This window comes from Lygodium microphyllum, unplaced genomic scaffold, assembly GCF_053477565.2.
Source record: "Lygodium microphyllum isolate KBCC unplaced genomic scaffold, Lygodium_microphyllum_v1.1.10 scaffold_70, whole genome shotgun sequence".
NCBI classification, from domain to species: domain Eukaryota; kingdom Viridiplantae; phylum Streptophyta; class Polypodiopsida; order Schizaeales; family Lygodiaceae; genus Lygodium; species Lygodium microphyllum.
In genome coordinates, this window is record NW_028229553.1 from 182498 (window position 1) to 195510 (window position 13013).

General features: G+C 41.0%; 1 protein-coding gene across 1 annotated transcript; it reads left to right on the plus strand.

The window, feature by feature from the left end:
- Positions 1-636: 636 nt before the first annotated feature.
- Positions 637-2385, plus strand: LOC148008719 (uncharacterized). Its single transcript, XM_087674032.1, has 2 exons — positions 637-1206; positions 1867-2385. Exons 1-2 carry the CDS (start codon positions 853-855, stop codon positions 1993-1995), a joined length of 483 nt encoding a protein of 160 aa, XP_087530158.1. The 5' UTR covers positions 637-852; the 3' UTR covers positions 1996-2385.
- Positions 2386-13013: the final 10628 nt, after the last annotated feature.

A 13013-nucleotide genomic window follows, 5' to 3' on the forward strand; every position in this document is an offset into this window, starting at 1 on the left:
GATTGCCATGTCAATAATGGTATAAATAGGATTAGAAAGAGTCAAAAGCTTTCTAAAGTCAAATTTCTATTCTCTTTAAACCACATTTATTGATTAATAGGGTAGATAATGAGCTTTAGAAGCAAAAATAGACTATAATACAAGTATATTTAGAGACACACCATGCTTAGGTTAGGAACTTGACTTGGCATGGTTCAAACTACCTGAGCAAAATAGACATGGTAAAGTCATTGAAAGGTCAAAGTTTGGGTAGTTCACCTCTAGTAGCCCATTAGTCAAAATGACAGTGAGCAATCCAAAGCATGGGAAGGGGATCGTTCACTTCCACTTAAGAAATCCCGCACATTTGGAGCAACTTGAGTGCCACGGGGTGGTCGAGTTGCAGAAGCGACACCTAGCATAGTCTATATTTGAACCACCTACATGAACATGCCAAGTCCTGGTTTTGGTGCCTACAAGTCTAAGTCTGGCTCTTATCTTCCCTCAAAGTATGATCATTGATGTGTCATAGAAGCTTGGAAACAAGGGGGGCGGTTTCGTTTTTACATAACCGAAAAGGCTACTAACCGTTGGAAGGGGGCTTCGTTTTTAACTGTGCTTAAGTCATAAAAAGCTTGTAATTTAAACGATGGCCCAGGGTATAATATGCACTAGAACTGACACACTGCCATATAACTAAATATACTACACTCTCTACTGTCTCGAGCCTCGCCATCCCTCCAAGACACAGGAGAAGAGAACAAGAAGCACAAACTCTCACAAGAGCGCGAGAGAGCAAGAAGAAAGAAACTCAGGCCTTCGCAAGGGTGCAAGAAAAGGAGAAAGGAGAACACACACTCAGAGATAGAGAAGATGTCAGTGCCTCCATCTTCTCCCAAGCCTATGCGGAAGCTCGTGCAAGTAGTAAGCGAGGATGCATCAGCCAAGCTTCTGTTCAAGTTCCCGGACCTTTCCAAAGGAGATCACTGGGACGATGATCAGCCGCAGAGTCCCATTCATTCGTTACTGAAGAAGAAGAAGAAGAAGAAGAAGAATGTGCCTTCTTCTTTTTCTCCTTCTGCTGCTTGCCTGATGGAGTCCAACCACAGCAACATCATGGATCAGTCCTTGGATCGGTTACCCCTCAACCCCCGTTGCCGCAGGCTTCTCAAGGCTCGCGACCAGAAGCTCAAGAAGAACGCGCACCTCCATAGAATGGCTAACAAGGTAGCTCTCTCTCTCTCTCTCTCTCTCTCTCTCTCTCTCTGTGCATGCTTAGTCTTCCTACCCTTGCTTATGGATCGCTGCCGTATTCAAAATCCCCCCCTCAACGGCACTTATCTTGTTCTTCCTTCACAAAACTTTTGTTGCCTCCGTGCCCTCTTGCATCAATTTATGATCACTGCTGTTCTTTCCAAACATATTTATATTCGCCATTTCCATACATACTAGAACCATCACTGTTCTTCTTCCGATGAAATTTCCTTGCTGCTGCATACCAATGCTCGTCAATGGCTAACGTTGTGGCTGGCGAATACCGAGACCAGCAGCTGCAAACTCATGTATTAGATGGGTAAATAAATGACAGTCATCATGGTGTGCCATGGGAGCATGAGAGAAGCACTGCAATGAAAAGAGGCATGATCAATGACAGGATTGAGTTGCTTGGTGGAATACGGTATATGAAAGGTTAGCAATGCAAGCAACAGGAGCATGATTAATAAGAAGATTCATTTTTGCACGCATCCCTGCACCTCGTTTGAAAGGATAGTTATGTGGGTAATGTGCTGATAAGGGTTTCAACTATAGGATACTCCTTTGGAGTGGCATGATATGTGTGTGGTAGGAGGTCTTCTCACATGCCTAAATATGCGTGTGGGATTGCAGGTTTTGCAGAGGGTTGCCAAGGGAGCATCCAAGTGTATGGCTAACAAGAACAAGATAAAACATCATTTGGCTTCCAAGAAGCTCAAGTTGAAGGCTGCGATGCATCACCCATATGTACACTTGGTGTAGGACTAATGCTTTTGCCTTGATTCTTTATCACCTCTCCCATGTCAATATCCAAACCAACCTTACCACAGTAAACAATGAGAGCGAGTTACACTAAGTCCTCTTTTTATTAATGATGTTTTTCCTTTTTTGGCATGTGGTCAAGCACATCCTTGACCATGTTGTGCTAAATAAGTATTGTTTGCCCAAAATCCCCCCCTTTTTTTGGTATGGGGTTTCCGTAATGTCTTGATCAATAGTTGTCCCACTTCGTCCAATTGATGTAAAAAGCAAAGAAGAGTCCTCAAACCACTAACTAATAAGATGCTGGCTACTCTCAAAAGAACTACTTTATGTTATTTGATAAGCTTTATTATCTATGAGAAACTTTCCGATTTGACTTCATAATATTTACAAACATATAGCTATGGCCCAATCTGTATGATTTTGAATGTACCATTTCAAGGCTCACAATTGGGGTGTTCTTTTTTACATTACTTAGCCTTCTTTGCCTAAGGAGTTTGAACCATAATCTCCATGATCTCTCCTTATTGCTTGGAATGAAAAACTTACACCCTAACAAGATCTACCACTTTGCTGAATCGTCAATTATACTTTTGTCTAAGATTATTGTTTGTATTTTTTGTTTGATAGTAAAGCCATGTAATGTATGAATATTCGATAGTCATGTGGATAGCATAAGGCAACCTCTCTCTCTCTCTCTCTCTCTCTCTCTCTCTCTCTCTCTCTCTCTCTCTCTCTCTCTCTCTCTCTCTCTCTCTCTCTCTCTCTCTCTCTCAAATAAATTATGCATGGAAACACAATGAGATTTAGATGATGAAGAGCCAACCATTATGTTAGAAGTTGTACAAGTTAGAGACCAAAATAAAGTTATTGGAAAAGCAAGGATTGATTGAGTAATTCCATGATGTACCACCATCAAGGAAATAATCAAGTGACTTAGAAATTTGGAGACATAAAAGGCATAGTTTCAAGGAGTTAAAGCATTGAATTGATCAAAAGGTGTCTAGGAAACCAAAATGTGATTTAACAAACTAGCTTAAGGCACCACTGGAATGAAATTTGCAGGGGCATGATAGAGTACAAATAGGTAATCTACCAAGGTAGCAAAACAATTGAAGATGTCCTAATGAAGTAAAAGGTATTACATGTATCACACATGGTAGTGTGTTGCAAGAATAGCAAAGAATATAATCAAGTGACTTAGAAATTTGGAGAAATAAAAGGCATAGTTTCAAGGATTAAACCATTGCATTGATCAAAAGATGTCTACATCATCATTATCATTATAAAGGCATCATAAATCTTCATGAATTGTCAATATTGTCTTTTTGAGTTTAGAGCAAACTTTCATTGTTGTCTATTCAGCCCTTGGAGAGTGGTAGGCCTCTGACTGTGCATTCTTAAACCTTCTTACTGATTATCCTAAATAATGGACCAATGGACTTGGGGGAGCTAAGGGGCAGCTCTATTTGATAGAATACAAAGTTATCATAAATCTTCATAAATTGTCAATATTGTCTTTTTTAGCTTGGAGCAGACTTTCGTTATCGTCTAAAAAAGCCCCTAGAGAGTGGTAAGCCTTTGATTGTGTGTGGACCAATGGCCATAGTGACAACTCAGGGGAGGTAAGGGGCAATCCTATTTGATAGAACACCTAAGTGAGAAGGGGGAAGAATGTTATGAATCACATGGTGAGGAGACTTGCTCAAGCTATTGCACCCATATACACAAAAGAAAGCTCACTCAATAACATAAGGAGAGAGATGGAGACCAAAATATTTTCTTGTTGGTTTCTTCTTCTTTCACAAAGGACTACAATGTATACAAAGTATAGATAAGTTACAACATAAAGGAAAGTGGCATTCTAAGTCAAATAGTGCATAACTGACTATATTAATCGACTGGTGATATAACCATGCTAGTTGTAGATAGGTGCAACAAACTAAATATAATAAGTTATAAGTCAGTGGTGGCCATGTGAGGATGTATTGAAACGTCGGTAAAACCTTGTGAGAAGCCTCAAGCCTCTCAATTTTTTGGGACCACCTTGCTATAGGACAAACCCATTGGGGGTTCTGCCCACCCGCTTCCCTCAACAAGCGTTCTTTAGTTATTCAATTAGGTCCTATCACATTTATGTGTAACATTTAAAATCATCTTCCTTAATTAAGCCTTTTAGGGAATAGGGTTCGTTCGCGTAATTTATAGCATCGACATGAAAACAGAGCAAGCAATCCTTTTGATAAACAAGTTTCTTAACTTATCTTCAAGTTGATCTCTTGTTTCCTGCCCATACATGAGAAATTATATGTCTCTTCTGCCTTGCAAAAGTAACTGGTCCAAATCACATGGCACTACAATTTCCATCCTTAATCTAGAATATGATCTTCCAATGCCATAGATGTTGGGGGCCCACAAAGGTCCTCAACTTCATTCTAGACTTGACACGGGGTGTCTAGAGCCCACAAGCTGCCTGGGAGTGAAAACATTATTTCCATGGTTAGTCTTTTCACCACTCGACCTTTGGCCCATGAATCGAGCTAGTGCCCTTCTTGGATTGATACATAGTGCAACCTTGGAGGCGATCCACACGTGTAAAGAACCTTTCCTTAATTAATTCATTTAAGAATCAAGCACAGTCAAGGCAATCAGCCCTAATATCATCTTTCAAGAAAACATTTATTTATCCTCATGGAAATTTGTCATCACAGACCCTTGCCATGAACTTACCATCAATCACAAGCACTTGGAATAATCATCCAAACCACAATCCAACAATCAGTTGAATGTAAAAGCATTTAGGGTGTTGTTCGATCAACCAACAAAACCAATAGTATTTTTTCCAAACAATGCAAGGATAGTCAAGTTAACATTTTCATCTGCGTATTCACTCTCCTGCTTGGGGTCAAAGAGCAATACTATGCAAAATTTTAACTCGACTTATCTTCCTTTCTCCTAAGGCAAAGAATGCTATACAATTTGTAACAATTTTAAGCTCTTATACGATGCAAAACTATCTTTCAATGTAAAATAATTCCCGAATAATTGTGCAAGTTGTAATCAATTCATGGTTTGGTAGCACAAGGTAATCTCCTTAACTATTAATCAATTCATGGTTTTGTAGCACAAGGTAATCTCCTTAACTATTATTTAATTAATGTGAAACCTTCATAGGATGGATGCAATAATTTTAATGCAAGATCATTTCATGTACCATTGATGTATGTTTCATATAATCTTTCCCATGCATATACCGTTTATGTGCGAAGGGGGGCGGGGATATTACATCCTCTCCCCCTTAGAGAACTCGAGATGCCCTCATCTTGGAAGAACTAGGGATTTCGTTCTAGAACCTGTAGGGTAGGACCTATCACACATTCGTTGCGACACTCTAATCACTCATAAGCATACTGTCTTTTAAAATAACAGCTTACTGTATTTGATATATCCAAGTCTGCATTACAAGAGTAAAGTTTATTGTAATTACATCTCATGAATATCTTCTAGGTTTTTCCTAAGTATCTGATAATTTCCTCGTAGGTAAAAATTTCAATAACCCTTTAAGCAGGTGGACTAGTCGATAGCCACGGGGTGGTAGGGCATGTGGCCTCCCCCTCCATCAACGTCATTGTCATCCTCTTCTTCACTTCCTCTTCACCATCATCCATATACTTCTTCCTCCCCGTTGTTATGGTTTTCTCCCTTCCCCTCCGCCACCTATTCGGTGACGATAGAGGAGGGGAGGGTGATTAAAAAAATTCAATAACCTTTAATTTTAAAAAGGGGGGAAGGGGGGGGGGATATTACATCCTCTCCCCCTTAGAGAACTCGAGATGCCCTCATCTTGGAAGAACTAGGGATTTCGTTCTGGAACCTATAGGGTAGGACCCATCACGCATTCGTTGTGACACTCTAATCACTCATAAGCATACGCTCTTTTAAAATAACAGCTTATTGTATTTGATATATCCAAGTCTGCATTACAAGAGTAAAGTTTATTGTAGTTACATCTCATGAATATCTTCTAGGTTTTTCCTAAGTATCTGATACTTTCTTGGTAGGTAAAAAATTCAATAACCTTTAATTAAAAAAAGGGGGGAAGGGGGTTCTTATGCGAAGGAGGGCGGGGATATTACATCCTCTCCCCCTTAGAGAACTCGAGATGCCCTCATCTTGGAAGAACTAGGGATTTCGTTATGGAACCTGTGGGGTAGGACCCATCACACATTCGTTGCAACACTCTGATCACTCATAAGCATACGGTCTTTTAAAATAACAGCTTATTGTATTTGATATATCCAAGTGTGGATGACAAGAGTAAAGTTTATTGTAGTTACATCTCATGAATATCTTCTAGGTTTTTCCTAAGTATCTGATAATTTCCTGGTAGGTTCTGGATCACTGAAGCTTACACAATTTCATTTCTTGTAAGTTCAAGTTTCCCTTTGAGTCCTATCGAGGCAATTGACGTGGATATGTCCAATGTTGTAGTACTAGGAGCATTGGTGTTTAGGGTTCTTTGGAAATTCCCTTTTGAAATGACCTAACTTCTTGCAATAGAAACAACACTGAGCTTTTTCACTTGGGGCCACAAGATTCTTGGTTGTCCTTGGCAGGATTTTCTTCTTTAGACCAAATTGCCCTAAGATCCTTTTAGTGGCCCGAAGTGGTCCTTTATCTCAAAGACCCTGTTTCCAATTTGTCCTCTTCTTAGATCTATACTGAGATCCATGGACAATCGTCTTTGCTTGTAATACTAAAGAATACTCCCAATCGATATTCTGGTAAGACCTAATGTATATTAGTTGAGAAGGAAACAACTTAAGAGAAATTCATTACAAGTCATAACTGTCATTCATTGCTAAACTATCTCCGATCACTTGTAAGTTCTAAGCTCAAAATTGATGCAACTCATATTACTTAGGCTAACTGTAGTTACAAGAGTAAAGTTTATAACAATACAAGTTGTATTACATGTCAATAAAATTTTCTAGGATTTCTAATTACCCTGAAGAGGTGCACTGGGTTCTAGGTCTTTGTCTTTACCCGATTCCTCTATATATCCAAAGAATGCAATTGTGTAGCTTCGTTCTCTTGGAGGTTCAATATCTTCTGGGCTTAAGTCAGGGCAGTCTGCTTGGATGTGCCCTAGCTCATTGCAGTGGAAGCATCAATGGTTGGGACATCTCCTACGGATGTGCCCTATCTCTCCACATGTGTGGCATCTCTTGTCCTGATCTCAGGAATCATCTTTGTCACAATTGTCCGATTTAAGTTCTTGGATAATTGGCTTTACTCGAAGTAATGCATCTTGCAAGTCTGTTGGATGCATTGCTTCAAGACGGTGGTTTAGAGGAGTGTTAAGGCTATGGAAAAACTTGGATACTTGCTGCGCAATATCCATAGGTGGTGCGTATTTTAATAGGGTTACAAACTTTGAGTAGTAGGCTTCCAAGATTAATTCCAACTGCTTTACCTTGAAGAATTCATTCATCCTCAAAGTCTGGTAGGTTGGCGGAAGATATCATCAACGTACAACATCTTTCAACTGAACCCAAGTGAGAATGGCTTCAGAAATACCTTGATCTTTGCACCATTGCTTCCACCACATCCGAGCCTGGCCAATTAACTTAAGTTTAGCTATCATTGCTTGATTGGAAGAAACAATTCCTAAAGTAGAGAAATAATCATCCATCAACTCAATCTATATCTCCGCCTCTATTGCGATGTCTATCCCTTTTCCACCAAACTCAAGTGCTTTAATCTACTTGAGAAGAAATTTTTTCTCTTGCATGTTAGTATTTCTGGATACAGAAGGTGCCTAAAAATCAAGCCATACCACTTAGGTTATTCTGTTTAGGATATGTTTATGAACCATACATTAATCAAACATGTATCATTACAAAGTTTTGCTCTAATACCGATCGTAAGGTCCCTGCCTATCGGCTGTCCAGGCACGTTTTTAGCAGTCTCGAATCTAAGTGATTTTGCTCGACGCTCCCATGGAATGTTACGGTGTTTATTGCCTAGGGTTTCTCGAGTCCGCCTCTCTTGCAACGGAACATTCACAACCGAACCCACTGGGATCGACCTGAAATTTGGGTCCCTAGTGGTCAAGGTCTCCTGACAGCATTCTAGCGTCCAGGTCTTGGACATCCTACTTTACACAGAGATACCCAAGCCGAAGTAGACCCATTTTGCACTTGGTTCAAAGAGAATGGAAAATGAGAGAGATGCGCTGCTTGACCTCTCTACCCGTAGGGCATAGTCCCATTTCGGTCCCCCTAAAATGACATGAATCGAGGTTCTAACCTAACAATTACTAAGGGTAGGTAAAACCTTGTAAAAAGCCTCCCAGTTCTCTGGGACCACCCTGTCGTAGGACAGACCCATCGGGGGTTCCACCCACCCGCTTTCCTTAATAGGCATTCCTTAGTTATTTAATTAGATGGTGCCAACATAAAAACAGAGCAAGTAGTCCTGTTGACAAACAAGTTTAAACAAGTTCCTTAACTTATCTTCAAGTTAATCTCTTGTCTCTTGCCCATACATGAGAAATTATATGTCCCTTCTACCCTGCAGAAGTAACCAGTCCAAATTACATGGCACCACAATTTCCATCCTTTATCTAAAATGGGATCTTCCAATGCCACATATGTTGGGGCCATGGAGGTCCTCAACTCCATTCCAGACTTGGCAAGGGGTGTCCATAGCTCCACCTGACCCGCAAGCTGCCTAGGAGTGAAAACATTATTCATGTGGTTGGCCTTTTCACCACTCGACCTTCGGTCCATGAATCAAGCAATGCCATTCTCGGGTTGATCTGTGGTGCAATCTTGGACGTGATCCACCCGTGCAAAGAACCTTTCCTTAATTAATTCATTTAAGAATCAATCACAATCAAGGTAATCACCCCTAATATCATCTTCTAAGAAAACATTCATTTATCCTCATGGCAATTTGTCATCACAGACCCTTGCCATGAATTCACCATCAATCACAAGCACTTGAAATAATCATCCAAACCATGAATATATGTATATATAACGTGAGTTCAAAATAAGGGGTTTTAAAACACCATTTTTTACATACAAAAGGGTGTCATGTAAAGGAGTTACTCACAGATTGAATAGAAAAGGGTTGCGTTTTATACAAGAAAAATTCACAATTTAGGATATTTATAAATAGGCCATGAATGCACGTTATATAGAGAATATATATATAGTGAACCCCCCAAGCATGCATGTACCGTCTATGTGCATAACCCTAAAGGTAACCTTGTGAACCTTAAATAAATTTGTCCTTAGTAAAGACTAATCAAATTCTTATCGATGCTTAATACTTTATTAGAGAGAGCGAAGAACTTGGACCTGAGTGGCTAGAGGTGGGGTGTTGCTCATAGCTCCATCAGCTCTTGTCACACTTGCACTTGAGTTTGTTGCAACTCCCACAGTGCTAGAGCTACATCTTGTTTGGGCCATGGTAGTACATGGTTCTTCAACGAACCACCTCGAATGGCTTGATAGGCTTTCGCTTAGATAGGGCAAGCCCTCGTGGGGGGACAAGGGAGGTCCTCCCCCCCTCTCTCTCTCTCTCTCTCTCTCTCTCTCTCTCTCTCTCTCTCTCTCTCTCTCTCTCTCTCTCTCTCTCTCTCTCTCTCTCTCTCTCTCTCTCTCTCTCTTTGCCCGTCAGCGTCCCAAGGCCTCTTTTCTCTTCCTTGCGATGGGGGGTAAGCTTGCAGAGAAGAGGCAAAGAGTAAACACATGTGGCCACCCTCTTCTCTCTCTCTCTCTCTCTCTCTATCTCTCTCTCTCTCTCTCTCTCTCTCTCTCTCTCTCTCTCTCTCTCTCTCTCTCTCTCTCTCTCTCTCTCTCTCTCTCTCTCTTTATGCAATGTCGAGGCGCCTTCCCTCTTCCTTGCGATGGGGGAGAGGGGGGGTTTATAGGGGGAAAAGGTGGGGACAAGTGGAGTAGTGGTGGTGGTGGTGTCCGCCACCTATTGCCGTTTGCATGGCAACAAGAGGTGGATTGGTCAATACCCAAGGGGTGGTAGGCCACATGGCCTCCCCCTCCATCAACATCATCGTCATCCTCTTCTTCACTTCCTCTTCATCATCATCCATCTATTTCTTCCTCCCCATCATTATGGTCTTCTCCCTTCCCCTCGCCACCTGTTCATCCACAACAAGGGGGAGGGTGATTAAAAAATTTCCAATTACCTTTAATTAAAAAGGGGGGGTTCCTATGCGAAGAGGGGGCAGGGATATTACACATGGGCCATGCAAAAACATGGTTGACCAAAGTCGTAGTATCCTCAAGACGACCAACAATTTTGCCGTGAGATTGCCACAAGATGTCAAGTTGCGAAGAAGCATAAACATTAGCTATCCACGTTTGCCAAGGAAGACATGCAAATGGATACAAACCATTTTTCTCCAGCCACACCTTAGTGGGGGCATGATCAAGGTCCAAAGCCAAAGTACAATCCATAAAGGGTGTTGAAGTAGCACTCGAACTAAGTACCTATGGTGATGGCTTCAGTGTTGCTACTGCTTCATGCTGGTCTGCGACCCTCCAACTGGCGATATCGTCATCATCCTCCCTATGGACCCATTTCTTCATAGACTTCCACTTAACTAAGGTGCACTGAGTGTGTGGCATGGTGGGAAGTGTAAGCTGATTCATAGATGATGATGGAGAGAAAGAAGAAGCAACGACAAAAGAAAGCTTCTTCTCCATTTCAAAGATTAAATCCAAGTTCAAACTTTTTGTGTCACTTGTCATATCAGAATGACACACCAAATACCACTCCTCTGTGAGAAATGCGGGATCTAGAGCATGGCAAAACCGGAAGCTATGGAGGATGGAGAAAGAAGTGTAGACTCATGATGGAAAGGACACTGTTTGTTACACAAGTGAATTAGGTTCCAAGATTGAGACTTGGACTCATAAACACAATCTTGTGTATGTGGACAATGACATTGACACTTTACTGAAATGAAAAGAGTACTATCATTGCATTAAGAAAGGAAGCAAGTACAATGCTTTATAGGAAAGTAGGAAACTACAGTAGGCACCATTGTGCATATGGGATAAGTTAGCCTGCATGTCCTTGACCTTGAGACTCCATACAAAGAGGCTGTTTGAGTGTGATTGCTGATTCTCAACACCCCTCCTCAATCACAACTAGGAAAGGCACAGAGTGTGTAGAGGCTGTAATGAGAACCACCTGCAAAGTGTGGGCATACCACAGACATGGCAAAACACCAGAGGCTGTTGCAGAAAAAGCTAAGTGTGGGTACCATAAACATGGTGGACATCCAGAGGCTGTAACAGGGGCCTCACAAAGTGTACAGGGACTGTAATGCCAAGTTACATAAGGAGTTTACAAAGCTTATGGAAGGAAGCATTAGGGCAAGGAAGTACAAGGCTTTTAAAACAGTCTATCAGAATTATGAGAGTACAAGGACTGATGAGTCTTGTCCTTCTGATCCTGGTGGTCTTCATCTTCATCTTCTTCTTCCTTTGCTCCATTTTCTTCTTCTTCTTTGACTGCGACTAGATAGGCCTTTTGGGATCTCTTTCTTGCGTGGCAGAACTTCTCGGTGTGTCCGGTCCTTTTGCAGAAGTCACAAAAGAGCTGATCTTTCTTGCCTTTGTACCTGTTGCCAACATATAATGCATGCTCATCTCTAGAGGTACTTGGTTCTTCTTTAGTTTTTAGCTTCTTTTCTTCTTCTAACAGTGATGCCTGGATATCAACAAGTTCAGGATTTGGCATGTTGATTAAAGTTGTTGATACATTATTATATTCAGGAGGCAAGCTCTTAAGTAGAACACCGATGCAAACATCTTCATCCATTTTAATGTTTATTCCTGCAAGTTGGGTTAGGAGTCCTTCCATGTAATTAAGATGTGTGGCAAGTGATGTGCTGGACTTCATTTCAAGCCTGAAGAACTCAATCAGGAGACCATACTTTGATGATTTAGATTGTGCACCGAACAGGGTGTCAAGTCTTTTCCATGTATCCTGTGAGGTCTCACAGTTATCCACATGGTGGATATAACTATCGTCTAGCTCCAATTTGATAATGGCCTGGGCTTTGTCATCATTCTTTTGCCAAGTAGTTGCAAGGTCCGCGTCCCGAGGTTTATTCTCTTTGCCATTTGTGATGGCCCAGAGACCCTTCTTCATCAGGATGAGCTTGATGCGGGTTTGCCAAGTGTGGAACCCGACTCCTTTGAATCGAGCATTTGGAGAGTCTTTGCCCATGTTAGATTTACGGGAACAGTAGCAAATCAACTTCAGACTTTATTAGATTTGAGCAACAGAAGAATTGATTGAGAGACACAAGTGCTAAAAAGCACTAACTGAGTGTCAATGAATACCAAATCTGCAAAAGTCTTTTACTCCAAGTGATCTTTCCCTTCTTGATTTGATGCTGATGCCTTCAGATCTGAGTGACAGTACTTTAATGAACTTCAGAGAGTATTGCTCAGTGATTAAAATCACTGTTGATAACTTCAGTGAGAGAAACAGTGAAAAATGTCAAGATTTTGAAGCTTTGGCTATGGTGGAATTTAGGGTTTCTGAGACAGGGGCCTGGTTTTTTGTTGATTGCAGGAGCTACAGTGGATCATTTTCAAAAATCCACCTGATAGTCCGAAATGAGCTTCATGCAAAACCACTGGTTGCTCAAATTCAAGAACACACCTTCTTAAAACATTATCAATGCCCCTTCTATACAATGTGTTCATAATAACCTAAAATGATCTACTCTTCAATACCAATATTCTTCTTTGATCTGTTGAAAAGTGTGTTGGCATAATCCATGATTTCAAGAAATGCAACAAGTGGTCATAATAGGAATCAGGGTCTAGTACCTAAACCTCAAAGAGTTCAGCATCAAGAAGCTAATCAAGAACTCCTACTTTAGACTCATCATTGTCCAATCTACTTAGATAATCAGCTATAGCATGTTCTTTCCCGGGGGTATGAACAACCTTGAAATCAAACTC